The sequence below is a fragment of the Polistes dominula genome, unplaced genomic scaffold (assembly GCF_049000335.1).
Source record: "Polistes dominula isolate Pdom_NZ unplaced genomic scaffold, Pdom_raw_medaka contig_11, whole genome shotgun sequence".
Lineage (NCBI taxonomy): Eukaryota > Metazoa > Arthropoda > Insecta > Hymenoptera > Vespidae > Polistes > Polistes dominula.
In genome coordinates this window covers 450,154-474,169 of record NW_028301154.1, presented here as the reverse complement: position 1 = coordinate 474,169, position 24,016 = coordinate 450,154, and the positions used below count along the sequence as shown (strand labels likewise).

At 30.7% G+C, this 24,016-nt stretch overlaps 1 protein-coding gene and 1 long non-coding RNA gene across 6 annotated transcripts in view; one reads left to right on the top strand and one right to left on the bottom strand.

Annotated features, from left to right (window-relative positions):
* The window catches only part of LOC149030540 (uncharacterized), a 54,299-nt gene that overhangs the window by 3,884 nt on the left and 26,399 nt on the right, over positions 1–24,016 (top strand). Inside the window, exons 3-5 of one of the 3 annotated variants that reach the window (XR_016178624.1) lie at positions 11,546–11,702; positions 13,930–15,757; positions 15,832–15,935. The exons of 1 other annotated variant lie outside the window; for it this stretch is intronic. This is a non-coding gene — a long non-coding RNA (uncharacterized LOC149030540). Of the gene's footprint in view, positions 1–119; positions 2,178–11,545; positions 11,703–13,929; positions 15,758–15,831; positions 15,936–24,016 lie in introns of those variants that run through there. One more of the 3 variants, XR_016178622.1, reaches the window with a different exon arrangement.
* LOC149030542 (uncharacterized) lies at positions 2,114–16,587 on the bottom strand. Of its 3 annotated transcripts, none has more exons than XM_089178590.1 (3): positions 16,375–16,587; positions 3,099–3,288; positions 2,114–2,923 (listed from the first exon to the last, which is right to left on the bottom strand). In XM_089178590.1, the coding sequence occupies exons 1-3, from the start codon at positions 16,392–16,394 to the stop codon at positions 2,570–2,572; spliced, it is 564 nt and encodes a 187-aa protein (XP_089034716.1). In that variant the 5' UTR covers positions 16,395–16,587; the 3' UTR covers positions 2,114–2,569. The 3 variants fall into 3 exon arrangements, with proteins under 3 accessions (XP_089034716.1, XP_089034717.1, XP_089034715.1); XM_089178591.1 differs by lacking the exon at positions 16,375–16,587 and adding an exon at positions 7,047–7,212; XM_089178589.1 differs by lacking the exon at positions 16,375–16,587 and adding an exon at positions 6,277–6,551.

Here is a 24,016-nt window from a genome sequence, read left to right as displayed (position 1 = left end):
TTAACAAGATAACAAATTAAACTTTTTTGCATTTATTTATTCTTCTTTTTTGATATTTTATCGTGGTATCCAATAATCGTATTTATATTTGTAATTTAATTTAATTTTATTTCTTTTAGATTAAAAACATAATAAAGAGATAGAGATAGAGATTAGATGATTTTAAAGGAATATTAAAGCAACAAATTCTATCAGGATTATGAATTTTGTTGTTTCCCCTTCTCTCCATCTTTTTATTTTGATGGCACAACAACCCACCCTCGCGAAAATTTCTCCTTGAAGGATTCTCAATGTTCTCGAGCGAGAACAATGAAAGGTGGTGATGGTGATGCTGGTTGTGGTGGTGGTCGATGGTGGTCGGTGGTGGCCGGTCATGGTGTCGGTGGTGTTGGTGGTGTTGGTGTACGCGAATATCCTTTTGTCACGGTGATTGTGCCCACTTCCGTGGGAATTCGCGGAACGGAAGTGCAATTTCTGGCAATGGGTACACACCAGTTCTATTACCAGTTCTACCATCACAGCTACCACTACATCATCATCATAATCATCATCATCATCATCATCATCATCATCAGCAGCAGCAGCAGCAGCATCATCAGCAACAGCAGCAGCAGCAGCAGCAGCAGCATTAGTAGTAGCATTTCTGTTAACCAACACGATGAACGAATTCGTTCATTCGTTCGTTTGAACAGCCTCACGTGCAACGTGTAAAAAGCGATCCTTAAGAAGGAGAAGCCAGGTGCGTACTTCTTTTGCTCCTTCTCACGAGGAGGAATTCGGATTAATCCGAAGATATCTTGATACTCGTGGAATTCAAGATTCTTTATTCTTTTTTCTTGTTCTTTTGTTTTGTTTTGTTTTTCTTTTTTTTTTTTAACTCTGTGCAAGGTGTACTGGTAAATAGGATTGTTAGATCTTGATCATGACTCATGAGGGTATTATAAGAATTGCACGTGTTTTTAAAGGTTCATTTCGTGTTAGAGTTTTGCTCTTTCTTTCTCTTTTGATCAGGTTAATTAATATTTTTAGTTTGATTTTTCGATCGATAATTGAAATTATAAAAATATTGGTTGTTGGAAGGATGGAATTTTGAAAGATTGTAAACCAAAATGGCACTTATATATAATTTAATAATTATGTACCAAATAAAAAGACTTAAATGCTTTGGATTTCAATCTTTCGTCAAAATCGGCACAAACTTTCCGGACAAATCCAATATATTGACACTATAGAGTTTGAAGATACGAAAAGGGCAACACTTGGTTTTGCTGTTTAAATTACGTCGTCGTTCATCTCCCTAGCATCAGCCTATTGCACGCAAGTTATGCACGACCTAATTTCATGTTTCCCTCTAATCTTTCTATCTCTTTTACTCTATCGAAGAGACGAGATGAAACATCTGCCGTTTGTGTCTTCCTCCAAGGCGTAAACATTTCATAAAGTTCTCTCTCCTCTTCCTTAGGAGAAGATGCTTGGATGTTGTACAGTTTATGTGGGTCGTGTTAACCACACATTTATTATGAGACTTCATTCTAACGTTGGGTTAACTGTCTGAGTTAGAATATTGTTAGAGGAAATTTTCAGGGGTTTATTATTTTTAAAAGGATTAGATTGAATTCTAAGAATTTCACAGAAATATATATATATATTTTTTTTTTTGTATATAATTGTTCGCGTTAGAAAAACATCATTTATAATACATCGTAGGTATTTTTATGTTTATTTTTTTTTTATTTTCTTCAATCATTTCCCACGTGTCTTGTACAAATTAATTGATTTGTTAAATTTATTTATTTATAAGTTATATATTATATAAATATTAATGGTTGTATATATATAGAGAGAGAGTAGCGTATTATTATTGCACGTTACCCTTAGAATAAATACATTTGTATATCGAATTAAATAATGTGTCACTTAAAATTTAATATTACATAATATAAATAATATCATTTTATTTTATTTTATTTTTTTTTTTTCTATAAATTCTGGGACGCGTAAAAAATTACAAAACAAACAAATTCTCAATTTCCAAGTTTAAAATGTCCAATTATTCAAACAAATGGAGAAGACATTTTTACAAATTGTTTCACTTTGGTATCGTTTGGTCGTATTTAAAATAAATAGACATCATCGCATTGGTTCTGACTAGAACTTAACTGACAAGAGAGAAGAAACCACACATAAAATAATATAATAAATACATAAATAACAATAAGAAATATATATATATATATATTCACAAATTGTATGTTAATGTTCTCAGTCAAATTTAGAAATAATTTTCAGTCGTCGTGTTAATTTAAAAACAGAACAACATTATAATAATAATAACAATAATAATTACAATAAAGGGTAGTATAAAAATTAAACCAAAAAAAAAAATAAATAAATAAATAGAATACTTTACCCATTCTTTAATATCAATTTAATTATTATGAATTTTCGTCAATTACTGAAAACAAATATACTTATTTGTAGAAATGATAAAAATGTTTTTCTTTTCTCTCTGTTTCTTAGAAATACGAGTAATATCACGGTGGTTCATTTTTCGCAGTTGAGTAGTTCATCATAAAACGTCGACGATGCGAGAATGATTTCGATTTTGTTGCCTTCTCGACTCAGTTTTATCGTCCGCATCGACTTCTTTCCCTTCCGGAGGTACCTCCCCTTCGTCCTCTTCGTCCTCTTCGTCCTCTTCTTCTTCTTTTTCTTTATTTTCTTTTTGTATCTTATTTTTTGTCATCTCGTCTTCCTTTAGCTGGCCCAACTCGTCATTTCCATTTTTTTCTATCTTCTCAGTTTTGTTTTGAACTTCCGCGTTCATTGGAATTTCGTTTCTATCACGGTCGAGTTTTACCCACTCGAAGTTTCCTTCGAGTGGTATTTCCTTCTCGAAATCGAAATTCCATCTTTCTTTGGCCTGTTATAAACAATATCAAAATTCATTTCTTATTAATGATTAGTTATATATTAGTAGAAAGATAGCAGAAATTCGAACGTGAATTGAAATAAAATGTTATTAATAAAGCTCATAAATTATTTATTCATTTTTTCTATGATATTCTATTGCACTACATTTTGATAATTTGATTAACCTCTTCTCGATGTTTACGTATCTCTTCGAAGAAACTATTGACAACGTTGTCTTCTGAACCAGTGTTTAAATTACGACTTGTACCACCACCTTCTATTTCTTCTTCCTCTTGAAAAAGTCGTCTGCGAACGTTCCGTAATCTTATGCCTTCTTGAACGTCAACGTTCCTATCTTGCATCGTCAAACGAGCCCTGTGACATACAAAATTAATTAAAAAAAAGAAAAAAAATACAAAATACAAAATAAACGAAATACAATTATTTATAGTAGAATTTCTCCTACGTTAAAGCGTTCGAATTTTTGTCTTCAATTTATTGGATTGGCAAGAAAGTAATATTTCACACTAGAAAAACTCGAAATTACTTTCTTGCCAAGCAAATGAATTTTCAAAAATACTTTTCTTTTCAAATTCATTTTAATTCTAAATTATCATCATTCAACTATTCGTACAATCATTTTCCATTTATTTCCTTCCTTATTTTACTATTCATTCAATAGAGTATGTATAAGGTGTTTTTAAATGGGTTTATAAAAAGGAAATGTTGGCAATGTAAAACAGAAGTTTGTTTGTTCATTTTCTTTCATTCTTGTCCATACTGGTTCGTTGTAACAATCGATAAGAGAGCACATAACAAGAGAAAAGAGAAAGAGTATCGTTTAAAAGTCATTTTCTTTCTTCTATCGTTGGTAGAGTTAGATACACAATGCAACTGGCAAGAGAGAGTACATGTGCAAGAATCCTGGCTTGTTTAAAAGCTGTCCGCTAATCAGTGACTCGACACGCGCCACACGCATGTGCTTTTTCCTTCATTCGTTTATGTTTTGTAAACAACGCAAACGTAAGAGACCAACGTGTATACGTGTATTTCTATTTTTCTTTTTTTCCTAACTTGTACTGTTTTTTTTTTTTTTTTTTTTTTAAATGTTTATATATGAGAATACACATATGCGTGTGTATGTGTGTGTGTGAGTGTAAAAGGAAGGGGGAAGTCTGTTGGCATTGTTGACTAATATGCCGTTGCTCGGATGTGTTGGAATGCAGTTAGTTTCCGGTACGAAACCAACAGCCGCACGTTTCGGTAGAAAATTCTCTAAACACATTGGCTAACTTGTTGAGTAACATTATTTACTTGTTCGTTAAATGTGTGCAAAAAGAATTTATATTTTATTTATTATTTTGGATTAATCCTTAGATATGTATATGTATATATACAGGGTGATCTGTAACTGGTGGTACAATCGAATTTATATTTACATATATATATATAATTTATTTTTATTAAATTTATAAAATTTAAAATGACGTGAATCACGTCAGCGCGCAATCCGCGAATGTGTTAAAATTATTATTAAATTATTATTATTATTATTATTATACCCAATAATTTATTATTACAATTTGGTCAATAATAAATTATTCCGTTCCTATAAAACATTTTAGGTAAAAGTATTCAGCACCTCAAAGGGTTAAAAATAAGTAATGAGAACGTTCATGAATCAATCATCAATCACGTTGAAGAAACTCGATAGCACAGTCTTCCCTTTTCTACCTTTTATCTTTTCCCATTCTTTCCCATATCTCTTATTTCTTAATAAGTTGATATCACGTAGATTATTCTCAGTAGTATATCATCAAAGTTAATACCCATCGAATGAACCTTTCATTTCTTCTACATACACGTAGCATTTTAGCGATAATGATATTACTTTGTATTTTTTTCTTCTTTTCTTTCTCTCTCTCTCTCTCTGATCGTACCTTTGTGCACCTGTACGTTTACCATGTTATTATTCAAGAATTTTACGTTGTTCGTATTCATTCATTTGAAATTTCAAATGAAAAATAATTCTATCTCATTATCATAGTATCTCTTTCATACAATTTATTTCATCATTTTCTCAATGAAATTCATTCATTTATTCAAATTCAATATTTTCCGTATTTTACAATTCATTTATGTAACAATTTCATTGAATTTAATTGAACATTAACACGTTTCGTGCCACGTGTACCACCAGTGGTTCACTTAGACATATTTATTGAAAATATATGTTTAGAACAAATTGAATTCTATAGAAAAATATTTCTATTAAAGTATTGATGCATTATACAAAATGCAGTAATAGAACAAAGCACATAAGTTTGTTTAATTGCTATATTTATAATAATTAATAATTACATGTAATGGTTGATTGTGTTAAGGCAAAATTAAATGGCCTGAATGACAAGTCAAGTAAAAAGGGCTTGACACGGAATGTGTTAATTGATCAGTTTAATCAATTTGTTTCTAGTTTTCATTAAGTTCGATTATTCGATGATAGAATTTTCTCTAAACACGCGAATAAAATATGGTTAAAGAGAAACACGTTTTTGATATTAAACAGCATATCGTTAGGATTTGAATGGCTGAGAATTACTCGTGCATTTAGTTTTGTAAGAAAGCAAGCAAGCAAGTAAGCAAGCAAACAAGCAGGATTTCTTTCTCTTTCTCTTTCTCTTTCTCTTTCTCTTTCTCTTTCTCTTTCTCTTTCTCTTTCTCTTTCTCTTTCTCTGTCTCTGTGTATATCCTAGCGGACAGGTAGTACGAGTTGGAGAGTTCGAACGTGCACAACAGGCCTTTCCCTGGCCTACTTTTACGATGAAGGAAACTATTCCGAACGAATACGAGAGACACCGATTGCATCTTTCATCGTATTATTCTATCCATTATTATTATATATAACTCAAAGTTTACATTAAAATAATGAACGTAAATAAATCAAAAAATTATTATTAATGTAATTTAGTTTTAGATTATTACAAACATTTAATATTAATTTTTAAATTAATACATAATAGAGATTATAACGAGATATGATTCACATAATTGCATAATAATCAGTAACAATATTGGCAATATTTTATTTGTCTTTCAATTTAATTAGAAAAATAATCAACACTTTTTACAATTTTTCAATCATCTAATAAGATGATATATATTTATATAATATTTTCAAGACAAATTAAAAAAATTACATTATATTATTTTATGTATATTATTTTATTTTATTATATATTATTTAATATATATTATATTATATATAATTATATATTAAAAATAATAATAAATTTATACAATAAATATACAATAAATAAATCAATGAAATAATCATATTACTTTAAGTTAAATAATTTTACTCACGTATTGGTAATATCTCTCATAGTTTTAAATAAACAAAAATTGCACGTAAGAAAGAAATTATAATGCACGATGTTTTTTATTTTTTTTTTAAATATCACATGACGATAATAATCTCGAATTTAGAGTATATGGCGTCTTTGGTGTTTCACGTAAAATTAAATGTCCAGAGTATAATATTAGCAAGACGATCGATAGTCAGACATAGTCTTCGTCGTCTGGGGGTGTGGACGTAAACTAAACTCAGCTGGGGTGCCTTTTAGATTTCAACGCATGCGTGGAATGCTGCATTGCCAACAACGAGATATCGTTTTGCAATACTCTGCATTCGCACGACTATCGATAACCTTATGTTATCGATACAGATCTATTCTCTCTTATTTTCTTTTTTTTTTGTAATTGTTCATTAATCAACTTAAAATTGATTTCTTTTCTTTTTTGATTTGTGATAGTAGATGAAACTCGTGCAAAACAATCGATTAGAATTAATATTGCTAATTTTTCAATTACTATTAGATTTTTTTTTGTATTCCTATTTATATATAAATTATAACAAATAAGAAATATTTAAATATAATATTAAATTAATAATATAATATATAATATTGATAATAAATAAGCATCGGAAAAAATTGTTTAAAGAATATTTTGATCATTTTTGGTACGATCTTGTGCGATTAAGATAAAAGATAATTATAATATATCTATACGTGCTATGTATGTTTTTTTTAATCTTTATATAGAAAATTAACAACAAAAAATGTCTCACTTACACAACTCGAAACAATTTACAAGTTCACATTTATATACTTGGTGTTGATAATATTTGTCCTGCAAAATTTGATTTGATTTTCTTGTAACACGTTAAAAGCACCAAGTGCAACTGGCCTAGAAGGTGAGACTACTACTAGTCACTTGCATCTCGGTTGCAGCTAACTAGCCTAGATTTTCATTGCGAACTAACCGTGCACTGTTGCACGCATGCGCGAGTGTCCGTTAACAGACCGTTTTATTCCATATATGCATTTATTTATGTGTGTAATATATATGTATACATATATACTGTTGTTGCATTTATGCATGCATGTATTATGTAGGTGTATGTATAGATACCTCGTTCGTCCTACGATTCGAATTTATCGGTCGAGAAAATCACACCGGATTTTACTACAACGTCCTTCCAATGAAACTACTTTTAGTTGGTAATGCATTTGCATTGTCAAAGATTACAAATTTCAATTTAACTGATATTTGATTTTGTTGTTGTTGATGTGAACTAATTTTAGTTGGTAGTGCATATGCATTGTCAAAGATTACAAATTTCAATTTAACTGATATTTGATTTTTTTTTTATACGAAATAGTTTTAGTTGATAGTGCATATGCATTGTCAAAGATTACAAATTTCAATTTAACTGATATTTGATTTTTTGTTGTTGATATGTCAATGTGTTTTCTAGGATTTCTAAATGAATTTATTTAATATTTAATATTAATTAAACGCAATTATTTAGCATTTCATTCTAATTTTGTGAAATAACAGATTAAACGAATAGAAGGTATATTGTTCAAAGTAAATTCTAGTAATTATTTGTATTCTATTATACTTAGACATTTTATCTTTCTAACAATAAGTTGTGTGAGAATCCTGAAGAATACAACTTCCCGCCATTCTCCATTGAGTTCTTCTTTCTTTCTTCTCACGGAAACGTTACCTACCACCAGTTTTTCTTTTTCTTATTTTTCTTTCTTCTTCTTCTTCTTCTTCTTCTTCGACTCTTCTTCTTCCTCTTATTCTTCTTATTCTTCTTTTTAGTTCACTAGAGGGATCATCCTTTTATCGAGGTTTATCCATTTTCTAAGAAATTATGTGGACGACATCAGAAAAACAGTATCGTTGAACTATCATAAATTCTCTTATTGTTTATCGTATAACACAACAAAAAATTATATTATATAAACAATTTTCTAATTATAGAATTTCTCAGAATGGTCATGGTATTAACACTAAAACTACCGACAGTTGAATTCTTTAAAAAAAAGTTGAATATTTTTATATTTATTGACTTATTATTATTTTACAAAAGAAACTCCATAGGAATATTTGGTATTAAAATATTCTTCATACCAAATCTAATTCAAAATGATTGGTGTGGTAGTAATTGTAGTGTTAAATAATTACACTTGAATAATTAATTGAAGTTCTTTGTAAAAAAAAAAAAAAAAAAATCTAACAAATGCAATCCCAATTTGAATCAGCTTTTGAATCAGTTTAAATTTGATTAAATAATCAGAGTAAAAGATACATTTAACGATAATCTCGTGTATGTTGTGTATCGTGATATATAAACGTCACCTAGAAAAAAAAATACAGTTAAATGATTGTGGAGAATAAAAAAAAATATATTGACTCTTCTTCTTCGTGTTTCGTTCTACTTTCTTTTTTTACGATTTTTTTTTTCTTTTTTTTTTTTACGATGATCGTATCATATAAAGAATATAATCATCTGTATACTCTATATTCCTAGAAATATTTTGTTATCTTTCTTAAAACATCAAACGATAGCAATACTTCGAACGTCCTTCGATTCTTTGAAATGATCGGAATATTAATGAATGTGTCATAAAGTTATTGTTTCGATATACAATGAGAACACTTGACACGACACTTTTATTATTTCACGTCTCGTACGATACTTTTTTATTTGATAGATCCTGTGTCTTATAATACTGAGAATCGATATAATAGAAGTATCATCAAAATAATTATCATAGAGGTTCATTTGCATTAGATTAGAATTTGGTTTTTTTTTCTTTTTATTTAACAGCTATAACAACCTAACGGTAATCCTAATTTCTTATTCCTAGAAAAAAAAATACGTGACTTGCTATAAAAAATAATCGAATATTAGAAATAAAAGTTTAGATAAATGAAAAATGAAAAAGGAATCAATCGATTTTTGATCGAAATGCATTGACCTATCACCAAAAAAAATGAAGGAGAGAGAGAGAGAAAGAGAGTCCTACTTCCTTCTTGAACTATAATACTCGTTTAACGGCTTCACATGGGAGAAAATAAATACCGGCACAAGAACTTACCGTTCTTGAAAAAAAAAAAAAGAACGAGGGTGGAGAATCGGATGTTCCGCTTTACGATTTGTCGAGGAAATGCGATGCCTCGAAATTCTGCATAAGCTTTTCCGCCTGTTAAATCCGCTCGAGGTTTACAAACCTGGAACGACTTTCTATCTTTTACGTGTCCCTTTCCCTTTCCCTTTCCCTTTCCATGTCCCTGTCCCTGTCCCTGTCCCTTTCTCATTGCCTTCTCTTATTTTCTCTTCGCGACACCTGCCCTTTTTTATCTTTATTGTCATTTACGTTTATCTCATTTTTCTCACATAAATTTAATTAACAAGTGTTACGATTTTAATACAATTTTTAACTGTTAAGTATTTTTTATTTTTTATTTTTTTTATTATTTGTTTTATTTTCTTTTCTTTTCTTTTCTTTTTGAATTGATGTTTATAAGAAAAGAGAAAAACCTTGACCAGTTTAAACCAATCAACTTCGGCCTTAACTTGACAAACGTTGCCACTGTTTGTAGTCTTTCATGATTCGATCATGTGACTAGCATAAATAAGATTCTCAAGCAGAGAACGAGTATATATCTGATTAATATTAACGTAAGAACGGACGGACCGTTACCAACCAGAAGAAGAACAAACAATATGACCACTATGCTGGTCAAACACTCCAACAACAACAACAACAACAACAACAACAATAAAAATTCCAACGATTTCAAACTACAATTTTTTATTTCTCTATTAGTTTCTTTTTTCTTTTCTTACGACTTTATTTTCTTATTTTTCATTGCAAAATTGTAAATCGAAGTTTAATATTATTTGCATTTCAATCGATTCTATTTATCTACAACAACATTTGGATTTAACAATAAATAATATTAAAATTGTTTTCACCTTGCATTAGTTGAATTTCAAATTCTCCCAACGAATACACGTATGATATAAATATATTTAATTAATATTATTCTTAATTATTTGAATGTTTATTGGAATTTGATTAGAATTGAAACAAATTTGTTAATTATCGTTTACGACTAGTTTAACGTTGGGTGATATCTTACAAACTTGAATAATAACGAATGAACTATTTATTTATGCACTCGTTTGCATTTCTAAGTTAACCTTCCGCAATGCATTTAAAAGATTAGCTAATGGTATTCGTTCGTATTTATGGAAGGCCGTTTTGTTTCAATATTTGATCGTATGCAAACTTTGTTTGATTTTAATTCCAATGAAATTCATGTAATATCATTTCGATATAAACGTATTCACGTATTGTCGTATGTGTTGCTAGATGATTTATTTATTTATTTATTTATTTATTACAATTATGGCGACGTTTCAATTGTATTTCATTTGAATAATTAATGATCCATAATAATTAATACGAACTTATGTTTGAAATAACTCGTAATATTTTACTCTCTTTTGTACAATTCGTTCATTTTGAAAACGTCAAACGTATTGTGAAAATTTGGTCACCTAATTTCAATGTGAAAATACTTTAACGATTGATTAGAGAATGATTTATGGAATAACGATATAGAAAGAAAAGAAAGTAATTCCCATGAATGGAATGCATATTCATTCATTCCCGTTCTTTCAAATGAACGAACGAACGAACGAACGAACGAACGAACGAACGAACAAACGATGCACGTGTTTTTGGTTTTCTTGTTTCTCGACTGATCTCAACATATGCTAAAATCTTTCGTGCCAACTGTCGCTTCCTGCATATATCCACGTACCTTGAAATGTATTCCCGCGAGAAAGAAATCACTTTGGTTACGGTTCGGTTAGACTCGCGGTTGGTAACAAACTAAAACTCGTCTCTATAATGGTTTTACATATATACATGCATACATACATACATGTAATGAATTGAAATGATTATCGTTGCACACGTTCGGAAAATCATATTAAACAATATTGAATGAAAGAATATTCATAAAGAACAAAGTGCCAATCTAATGGCAAAAACTTGTAGCTTATGTTGGATGAAAATTTGTGTACTAATGTAAGAATCGTCGTCGTCGATAAGTGGGGAGGATGTGTTACTAACCGTGGGACATTGTATGCATAATAGAAAGAGAAAGAGAAAGAGTGAGAGAAGAGGGTAGATAAGTACATTTGAACAAGCATTTTCTCGATAAATTTTTATCTTTATCTCTTATTTTATTTCTTTAGATTTCTTTACCTAAATGTAGTGTCGCCATAACTCTGACGAAACCCTGATGAAACCTTAACGCAACCCTGACGCTACCCTGACGGTTGCTGTGTGCAAACAACAAGGTTGCTCTTTATTGGCGCATTAGCGGAATTTTTGCTGCGATGGCGTTAATACGTAAGTACCAATAATTATTATAATATTCGAGAGAGATAATTATTTAAATTTAAACGTATTTTAAATTTATCATTATAAAAGGTATACACAAATAAAAAAGTATAGAATTTATTTCTTTAATTTGCAATAGTACAATACAAATAATGTGGAACATGTTTAATGGTTTATTCGAGCTTGACTTTTTTCTATCTCTCTCTCTCTCTCCCGTTTTCTCTTTTGTGCATTGATACTAATATTCAAAGACCCCTTGAAAGGAAACATTTGTTGGTTGGAAAGCAGACTTATTTACCAATTCTTCAGGCTTCCTTTTACTCAACTCGAATGAAATAAATATAACGAGAGACGAACCCCATCCATTAGGGGCTGAGGTTGCTCAGCTTGCTAACCGTCTATTCCACCCTCCCTTTTCTTTCCCTTTTACTTTCCCTTTTACTTTCTATCCCCTCTTATTTTTCGAATCTGCTTCATTCTGTCTCTCCTTTTTTTTTCTTTTTCTTTTACGTCACGTATTTTACCTTTGCACACATACACACACACAAACAAACGAACACACACACTTATATTTTCTATCTACATATCTTTCTTTCTCCATTGGTTTTTCTCTCTTCTATGGTGTTTTCTCTGATCGTAAAATGTAACCATATTCGTGTCGATATTTTGGACACGCCTTTTGAAAGAGTGAACGGGGGAGGAACAAGAGGGAGGAGGAAGAGGGAGGAGAGAAAAAGGTTTCCTGGCGGACGTTTTCATCCGGCAGACGTGCTTTACCGAGGTGATAGGTCATATGTGGGGAAAAAGAAAAAAAAAAGACAAGAAAAAGATAGAAAGAGTATTATAACGCGTGTCTAAACTGCATCACGTGTTGCCAATCTGTTTTCAACTGGCAATTTAATTCTAAATTCATCATTTTTAAAACCCCCCTTTACATTCATTTGAATAATCCTTTTTTTTTTCAAGATTTTCAATTTGAATTCGTTTTTTTTTTTTGTTTTTGTTAAAGAAAATATTATGTATCACAAAAATTGTTTAATTTAATTTAAGATTAATTATTTGAATTAATTCAGTTATGCAATTACATGTGTACCCATGTGTGTCTTTAGAAATTTTGTAATAATTCAACACCATATATAAAGAAATCATTTGATGTTATTTTTATTAAATATTCAATTAGATCAATCATCATTCATTGATTTATCAAATAATTGATAATCATTCGAATTAGAAAGTAGACTTATTGTTAAATGCAATTTAGTTCTTATCATAAATAGATCAATTAATAATATTAAAACATGTACTAGAAGTAACTTTATGTTTCATGTAAAAACACATACATACATACACATACACATACACACGTATATGTACATTCACCATAAAGTGTCATTTAAGTGTCACCGATCGTTATCTAATGGTTTCATTAGTACGCAAATTACATAGTAACGTGCTTATGTGGTATATAATATAGACATGTACACATATTATCAGTATAGCAACTGCATATATATATACATATATAAATAGGATACATACGATAGGTGCAAATTTCTTAACTCGGCTTTGAACGTGTAAAGTCATGGCGAAAAATGAATTCATCGTCGGCCATTCCCTAAGTGAACTTTCCCCGTTGGAATGTGGATATCACGTTTTGTTTTTTTTTTTATTATCGGCCGATACAAAGTTTTCCAAAGTATAATTGCATATGATTATGTTATAATATAAATAAAAAAAAAGAAATTGCAAATCTATAAATTTGATATAAATTCAAATGCAACAACAACAACAAAAAATTGATATAATTAAAAAATTAATAGAACGTTTAATAAATCATGCGTGTATGTATGTGAAAAGAGGAAGAATATTATAAAATAGTATAAGATAGACATTAGCCAGAAATGTATGTGTGTACGTGCTTGACGAGAATAGACGACACTAAGATCGTGTTGCATGAGTTAGAAAGAGATAGAGAATGATGTAATAAAGATAGAGATAGAGATAGATGATGGTTTTAGAAGAGAAACAGTGCTCTTTGGCTACCACCGCAAATTCTCTCCTTCTAATATTTATTTCGCGACCATGTAACCGTTCGTCCATTTGCGGCAGGTCAGTGACGTTTCTTTTCTCTTTTTCTCTCACTGACTCTCTTTCTCTCTCTCTCTCTTTCTATCTATCTATTTATCTATCTATCTATCTATCTATCTATCTATTTTCTATCTTTGTCTTATTTTAGGCCCACGTATCAAACGAACGTACGAACGAACGAACGCAGGAACAACTGTCGGTGATCTTTCGTGATTCTATGCCGGAAATAAACTAACCTAATGATCTGGTCCTTTTTTTAACCATAATTTATTATATTATCTCTCTCTCTCTCTCTTGCTTTCTCTTCTTATTTGTTTTTTTTTTTTTTTATATATCACTCGCTGCATAATCGTATTTATACTTTTACGTTTTTTCTTTTCTTTTTTTCTCTTTTGAATCTCGTAGTATGGCTTTTTTCTTCTTCTTCTTCTTCTTCTTCTTTTCCCGTTACTTTAATTTCAGGGTTTATTTCATTTATCGCAGATAAAATTGATAATAAAATAATTTGTATTTATCGTTAATTTAAATTAAACAGTGTACCTACACTGTTTTACTTTTATTTTTATTATTTTCATTACATTTATTTAACAAGAATTTTTCTTTTTTTTTTGATTCATTCTTCGGATGTGAAATAATAATGCAAAGTAAAACCGGGTCTTAAGTTTCTTTAAATTTACACACTCAGTGTGTGTGTGTGTGTGTGTGTGTTAGAGAGAGAAAGAAAGAGAGAGAGAACACGCGAGCACTTAAAACTTAACGCATCGACCTCGGATTTCCAAATATTTACCCTCGCACACCGTCTGGAACTTACGAAAGTGAACGAAAACGTACCACGCGTTCGAAATGAAATGTTTTAGTAGAACGTACACGATTTGGTATTTTTTTTTTTCTTTTTTCGTTTTATTCGATGGAAATAATATACAGACAGACAGACAGACAGATAGACAGAGAGAAACGAAACGAAGAAGGAAACGAATTTCTTGGCAAGGGATTGAAAGATTTTCGGTTGAAATTACTCATTTAAGGATTACTCATCTTATTCTATATAAACGTGCCACTAACAGAGAACATTAATGCGTTTGTATGTGTATATATATATATGCTCAAGCGTCTGTGTTACGTTTTTAAGTGAATTTAATCAAACTGGGTGATCGTTCTCTCTTTTTTTTATAAGTGAGTGAGTTAAAAAGGAAAAAAAAAGGAGGATGAGTAATACAGACAGTTTAAACTAAAAAGTGTGTTCTTTATGTGTATGCGTGTGTACTTGACCTTTATCAATTTTTTTCTACGCTTAATGAGAAGAATATAAAATTGATATGTGTCATTGGAAGTATTTTGTGTGAAAAGAAACAAAAAATGTCTTATCGTTTAAAGATTATTTCTATATATTATTATTTTAATATTATATCTGTCATATCGTACTGATATTAATATTATTCTTCCTAAAAAAAGAAAAAGATATATATTATCCACACAGACAGTCTTATCACGATGATATATACTATCGATGTATCAAGATTATAATACACAACGAATCAATTCAGCAACAACAACGAAAAATCTTTCCTCCACGTAATATTATAACCAGCATCAGAGTTTTAATAAAGGAATAGTATGATGGTACCACGAATAAACGAAAGAAGATCCTAACATTATTTTTAGGGTCCCAAGGATAACCTCGAGGTTTGTTACAGTTTCACATATGAACACTTTAAAAGACAAATAAAATAGAAAGCAAAAAAAAAAAAAAAAAAACAAAAAATAAAATGAAAGGTAGAAGTGTAGTAGAAGTAGTAGCACCTTTCGGTACCCTTCCTGCGGGTGCATTCAACCTGTCCGCAATTTAAAACCCCCCTTGTGTGCGCAATAACCTCTTGGGAGGATGGCTCCTCGAGAAATCCAAGACTCGGCTCTCGTGAACTCGAGGAGCCCAGGAAAGGCCAAACCGGGGATGTAACGTTACACTGTTAAATCCCGTATGTAACGTTAGTCACGAGTACATTCTCTTTCTCTTTTTCTCTTTCTTTCTATATATATATATATATTGTAGGGTGGGACTCATTACCGGATGCGGACCAACCACAAGACGACAGGATCTATGCTGTCCTGAGTTCTTATCTCCCAGACGCATCACCTTTGTAATCTCAATGTATTGTACGTGTTACTATTTACTATCTCTCTCTCTCTCTCTCTCTCTCTCTCTCCACGTATGTGTATTTGTAATCTTATTTAATGAAAGTGTGTTATTTTTGTTCCTTTTTTTATATCGTGATTTTCTTACCGAACATCCTGACACGATTTTTCAAATTAATTGTAATAGCTCTGATGACGTACTATAAAAATAATTAATTAACACTGTGTGTTAATTAAAACATAAATTGATAGTTAGTAACGATAATATATTTCAAATGTTTCATTTGTATAGTTAAAGAAAACAATGATATTTATATATAAGCATGCAATTATTTTGATCGATTAATTAATATTAAATTGCATAATATAAATGTGATTAAAACACACACACACATACATACATACATACATACATACATACATACATACAGATTAGATATACATATAGGATAAATCTCACCTGTGTCTTGCCGCCAACATTTCGATTCGATTTATAATTCAAATATTGGGCACCCCCTTTTGTTTATCGATGTACAACAAGCAACAACAACAACAACAAAAAAAGAAAGACGATTGGTCAAATAATTGTCGTTGTTATCAGAAGGGGAAGAGAGAAAGAAGGAGAAGGTGGTTGGTTCTAGTCGCCAAAGTCCGCGTTTCTTTTTTCAAGGGGGTTGTATTTTCTGTTTTTTTTTTCGTTCGTACAAAACGTTCAACTAATGCAATAATAATATGAAATAATAAAAAAAAAATGAAAATGTGTTAGGATAGAAAAAAAAAATTAGGAGAACCGTTCTTGGCAAGTTTGTACCGGCAACTGAAGCAAAACTCTCTCAGTGCTCAGTTCTCTCGCGACTCTTTCGGTCGCGAGCAACAACTCCGACGGACTCCTCTTCTTCTGCGCCTCCGACTGTAACTGCATGCATTCCCTACGGTTAATCCATCTACGTACGTCTATTTATAAATGGCCGCATGCACGGCCACCGTGTTTCGGACGTTTATAGGATATGTCGACTCGTGAAACAACCAACGAGGAGGTTAGGGGAGGATGGTGGATAGCTTAGGGTGGGAGAAAGAGTAAGAGAGAAAAAAAAACACTCGCTGGAACTATGATTCATCCGCGAAATTTGCATCTCAAAATTATCTTCCAAAAAATATCATACTTATTTGTCTTATTCTACTTTATAGTTTTTATTATATTTTTTTGTTTTTTGTTTTTTTTTTCACATTTTATTATTCATACGAATGTAACGTTGAGAAGAATTAAGATACCACATACCGCCATTTTGGTTAACGCAAGATTATTTCACATTTTTTTTAGATTCTCGTGTGTGTGTGTGTGTGTGTGTATTTTTGTATACTTTTATAAAAGTTTGTATTAAATTTAATAGAATATGCGATGAAAATTTAAATGAAATTTAAATGAAAGTATTTGAAATATTTGAGTGCACGTTTTCGAAACATATTGGAGTATTTTTATTTATAGAACGCGTTTGGGTGACAGACAGAAGGAGAAGAGAGAAAAAGAGAGAGAGAGAGAGAGTGTGTGTGTGTTTCATAGAGAATATTAGGGTGCATTAGAAGCGAACGAGGGAGTATCGCGAGACTCCTCCGTATAAGCTCGATTCTAAAAAGGAAGTCTATTTCCGGAAAAAAAAAGGGGAGGAACTTGAAAATATCTCTCTCCTCTCTCTCTCTCTCTCTCTCTCTCTCTCTCTTTCTATGAACATACGCGTATCTTCGTTTTAGAAAGCAATCCTAACATGTGTTCAGATGTATGACGAGAAAATCTGTATCTTTTATAATTAGTACTAGTAAATGAATACAACAAAAAGTTATGGTAAAATATGACATTTTTTTTGTATGGGATAATAAGTTTATAAAATCTAGAAACAACACACACACACGCACACAACTTTGTCTTCTTTTTTAAATTTATTTATTTCATTTTATTTCGAAGTACCACCAGGTACGACTAACAAGATACGAAATTAAGAATAAAACAGATATTCTAATCGGCAGAATCTTAATGTCATGTTACAAAAAGGGTAAATTATAGATTTAATGTATTTCCATTTAACCTTATTTTCGGAAGCATCTTGTACTCTTTTAAAGATAAGTGTAAAATGGAAGATATTTTTTTTTTTACTCTCCCTCTCTCTCTTCCTTTCACTTCAGTTCTTCTCCTTATAGTTCAGTTCTTATCTGAAAGTGGATGCATTTTGGACAGATAGTAGGAGAAAAAAAAAAAAAAAAAGGAAAGGGTCCAGCATCACCAACTCTCTGAGGACCTTCAAAAGTGCCTTCTTTTTTTATTTTTATTTCCTTTTTTTTTTTGTTTTTTTGAGGTAAAACATCGAAAGTTTTTCTTGGTATATAAACCGTAGGAAGAAGGCACACTTCAAATGTGGAATTTTAAGTGGCATCCTTTTCTTTTGCATTTCGTTCATCAAAAACTCTTTTACACATTCATTTTATTTCATCCAGGGTTATTACATTTTCAAAATTCAATTGAATATTTCTTTTTTTTTTTCTTGTGCATACTCTTACATTTTTGTACATTAAATAATTTCAATGTGTTGATCTCGTAATAATAAAACTATAAATAATATTTTCATTAAGACGATTAGATCAAAAATGAATAATAATTAAATTCAACACTAATCACGATCCATATGTACGATCTATTACTAATCTTTCCGATCAGCTATTTCTCATCCTCCTCATCCTCCTCCTCCTCCTTCTCCCTTTCTTCATTCGTTAGACATTTAATACTATACTACCACGAATACACACAAACACACACACACAAAGCATTATATATTATAGTGGTGTTAACTCAGGCGAATTATGTTGCACTTTTCCACGTCGTTTGCTACGAATTAATTCGAATCTGATAGGGAGAGAGATTAAAATTAAAAAAAAATATAAAAAAAAAAAACAAAAGTAAAAATGTATCTTACAACTAGTATACTTTAATATACTTAAATTATTTTCATCAAAAATATGACTTTTCAAATAAATCATATATGTGTATGTGTGTAGGATAATTATATCACACACACACCCTCTCTTTTTTGTTTTATTTTACAAATCATTCTACATTAATTATCATCATCGTCTTCATTATCACCGCAGTGTTCATTCGATCAGATAAATTGGGTGGGGTTTGTGGGAAAAGAAAGAGGTTCAGTAAGAAATACAATTTTTATTGAAATGATTTTGTTGTTGTTGTTGTAAATTTCTTAATCATTGTATCGTAATGATTGTATAATTAGAATGTTTGTTGGTTGGTTGAGGGTTTTCCGGCCTAGGTGTAAGACGTGAAGATGATCGACAGGGGCAGTTTCATGACTCTCGTATTTGATAGCATTTGAAAGTTAGGGTTTATAACGAGGCGGTGGTACGGAACGAAACGAAACGAAACGAAACGTAACGCAAACGGACACATTAGCTTTTTTCGGTCTTTATATTCAGGCTGGAAGTGATTTCACGGTTCGAAAGACGTTTGCGTTGGTAGTCCCAGACAGGATCTAGGTGAGGCATCCTGCCAACCTAGAAAGAATATTTCTTTTCCTGATATATATTTCTTCCTTGTCAGTTTATACTATTCTATGAACGTCTTTTTAAAATGAACATTTCTTTAGAATTAGGGTGATTTGAAAATCGTCAAACGGAAAAACGTAAAACCGATGAAACAAAACTAATTAATTAATTAATTAAATTCAATATATAAAAATTCAGTATTACAATATGTTTGTTCATTAATAATTTCGAAACTACTGAACTTGTCTTAATGAAATTTATTTGATTACACGTGATCTTTTTCCAACTTAACACATAGCACAATTTTTATCGCCATTTTTTTCTCTTTTTTTTCTATTATTTATATATTTAAAATTATATTTATTTATTTATTTATTTATTTATTTATTATACCAGAAAAGAATAATTTACATAGTAATAACAAGGTTAATACATAGTAAATCTTACAAGAGGTAAACATAGTTACTTGTACATAGGCTGGTACATACTAAAATTACTAATACTTATATAAAATTAAATGTGTTATTAAATTGTTGCTGTTGTTGTGTTTTTCATGAATTTAATAAAGTTTCTATAAATTAATTTTTTAAAAAATATTACCAGCTTCTGGCGACGTTTGACTGCGTACACGTGCGACCATTCAAGTGTTAATATTAATTTATAAATAATAAATAATTATGATGAAATAATTGAAATAAAATTTATTGCATCAATAAAAAATGAATATTCATGACAATTTGAAAGTATTACTTGTCGTCGTCGTCGTCGTCGTCGTCGTCGTCGTAACTAACCGTGAACGTGAGGATTTCTTTTCACAGGCCGATCAATTTCTTTCTCATGTTATATCTCAACTATACTAATTTTTCCCACCGTTCTCATTCATGGGATGTAGAAAAACAGGTCGTATTCGTTAAGAGAAAAGAGACAAATGTATTCGATAGATAAAAAAAAAAAAAATAAAAAACATAGAGAAGAAATAGATGTTAATAAAATAATCTCAGAATTGTTTTTTTTTTGTTTTTTCTTTATCATTATGATCGCAACAGTTGACACATTCGTTCATTGGTTCGTTTCGATACTGGTCTCTCGGTAAGGATTTCCTTTTTCTTTCTTTTTCTTGTTCTTTTTCTTTTTATTTTGCGGCTATACGTTTTGCTCGAACGAACAAGAATATATAAAAGCGAGCAAGAGAGCGAGCTAGAGAAAGAAAGAAAAATCTCTCCCATGGGACACGAGAAACGAACGAACCGCACGTTAAATACGAGAACCTACTTTTACGGGTAACCATAACCCTTAGATGAAGGAGCAAGGGGGTTGGGTAGGGGGTCGGAAGAAAAGGTGAAACTTTGGAGTTTCGAGGGTGAAGAAGAAAAAAAAAAGATCATGATGATGATGATGATGACGATGTTGATGAAGATGATGATGATGATGAGTGGAAAGGGGATGAAAGTAGGGGGAATTGTGGGTGTGGGTGGGACGTGTGTATGGGGAGGAGGGAATATATATACCGGGATCGGTTGAAATTTCATCGTGTCGAGTGAAGATGAGGAGAAATCTTTGCTCTCTTTCTTTCTTTCATTTTTTTTTATTTGTTAGCTTTTGTTTTTTCGAGTAGGGATCATCTCGTAACGATAGATATTTCCTTACACTTCGAAACAATGGTAGAAACGTGAGAAGATAATGCAAGACAATTCGTCGATAAAATAGAGAAAATTTTGCTAATTTATTCGCACATTTGAGATTTGTGGAAATTCGTGTTTTTTTTTTTTTTTTTTTGAAGTGAAAACTTCTTTATAATATTGGGGTTGATTAGAAAAAAATGAAACGCGTGGAAAGGAAATGCATTATAAAAATTGGAGTAACATTATTTAATGATCCGTTATTAATAATGACGTTAGTGATATCTATTTATATATAAATAAGATGTACGTTTATATATATATATATATAGAAGCATGTATGTTTAATGTCAATGGGATTATTGTAAGCATTCGAGATTAATAAAGAGAAGCATGATGATAGTAGTAACACAGTCGTTAACTGCCTTTCCGTCAAAGACGACGATTGAAATTCTTAGGAAGCGTCACGTGCTTTCACTCTTCTCTCTCTCTGTTTTATTTTTTATTTTTTTTTTTTATGATGATATATTACTTTTACTTGTGTTATATTTTCTTAATTATGCATAATCGTTATATATTGTCTATTGTTCTTTATCGTTATTTATTTAAATTTTTCTGTGTGCAAATTTGTCGATTGAAAATTAACAGAAAATATGATAATTTTTCTGGAAACAAAAAAAATAACAAAATAACCCCCTATGATAATTCATAATAAAAGTATCAATTATAAATAAAAATATGAAACAAAGTGATAAAACTTCATTTATCAAAGTTAGTCTCTAAGTGTGTTGTCTCTTAAAAACATGTTCAAAGTTTTATTCGTGATTTATATTACCGACACGTACCTACTACGTCAAGAAAATAAGAAAGAAAGAAACAACAAAGTTTCCTTCCCCCATTAATATTTCTTTTTTTTTTGTTGTTTCTTTTTTTTCGCGTAATTTCGACTTCCCTTCAGGCATCATCGACATGTGCACCTTCTTGCACGCGTATCCGGTCCAGGCCTTCTTCTTCTTCTTCTTCTTCTTCTTCTTCTCGCTCGTGCTACATCGAAAAGACGAGCTAAATATAGAAAGAAGTTTTGGAAAAAAAAAAAAAAAAATTAGAAGGAAAGTACGGAGAAGGAATCTTCTTCGTTTTCTTTTTTTTTCTTTCTTTCTTTCTTTTCTTTAGAAACCCTTCTTATATACTCGTACATGTGTTGTTACGAGAACGAATAATAATAATAGTAGTAGTAGTAGTAGTGTAGTAATAGTTGTGTTGTAGTAGTCACAGTATATTAGTATTGGTGTTGTTAAATACGTGTTCGAACACTCGACGAATTTACGAGCAACACACGAGCACACACGAGCACACACGAGAGACCATCCATGATCGTGTTCAACTTTTAGGATATTAAACTTAATCGTTCTGTGTTCGTTCGAACTATAGTTTTCGTGCCGGAAATATGTTCAGATAGAAATACGCCCTTAAGGGGTTTCAACTTTTCGGTTTTTGGATAATTATTTTTCTGCATGAAGAGAACATAATAATACGTATATCTACCTACATTTATAAGTGCCTAGCGTCTGTGTGTGTATGTATGTTTGTGTGTATCTGCGCGTATAAAATTTTTATTTCTTAGATTTTTAAGACCAAAGGGTCTTACCCAATTTTTCCTTTTTTTACAACAATTTTCTTACAAATAATACACCTTGGATTTATCGGAGATCATCTTTTTTTTTTTTTTATTAGAATATTTTTGATAGAAAAATTATTGCAAGTTAACGTAAGAGTTTTGTTTAAATTTAATAATAATAATATTAGTTTCTTTCATTTTAACTTTTTTTTTTTTTTATTTAACAGGCAAACTTTCCCCACTGTTTTTAGCCCAGACACGATCACGATAATTTCACATCACCCCCCCCGATAGCAATAAAATCCCATAGAAGAGGTGTTCTTGCACGCGATTTTTGTTACGTCGATCAATACTGACCAATCACGACTAAGGTTGCACAAAAATGAATTATTTTCGTTTCTTCTTGGTAACCACATTTGCCAGGTGGAAAGCGTCAAAATGGCTCCCTCCCCTCCCCCCCACGTGTCTATTTACCCAGAGAAAAAGTTTGAATTATTAATAATAATAATAAAAAATCATGGCGTTTCTTAAAACCGTCTCACGGTTCTGATTGGTCGTGTCTTAAACTAGTAACGAAGAAAAAAAAATAAATAAATATTTAAGAAATAATCAGACGACAAACGAATTGTTGGGGTTTCGTGTTAACATTTCAAATAAACAGGAATTATGAAAATACTCGATTTATATATGAATTCCCCTTTAATTGCAATACTGGTCGGGATGGGTCATTGAAACCCCTTTACCTACCCTTATATTATTTATTTATTTATTTTTCTTTTTTTGTAGAACTACAGGGGGTAACTTTTGCGCTCATATTTAAAAAAGGGTATTAACTAATAGGCTTTCGTTTGAATCTACTGTAAAAATCTAACGTAAGTGTGACACGCGCGTCCCATTACCGTTGAAAAATAAAATGCCACTTGGCAAGTTCGTTAAGCTATTGTTAAGCACATGTGTGTGTGTGTGTGTGTGTGTGTGTGTGTGTGTGTGTGTGCGTGGATACTTCAGATAAAATAGGGAAAAACTTGTTCAACATTTTTATTTATCTAGATGTAAATAACTAGATTATTTATCGTCAAAAGGTTTGTTAAAAATACGTTGGAATAAAACGACAGTTAAGGGAAGCTTTTTTTATTTTTTTTTATTATTTGAAATTTATTTGTGACCATTTGAAATCACATGAACACGTTTCTTATATTTCTTTTTTTAAATATACAGTGTATACAGTATAGGACTGATAACTAATAGGGCAGTCAGAAATTGGTTTGTAAAATTCCGTTCTTGAGATACGATCTTAAAAGATGAACCGAGTGCAGGAC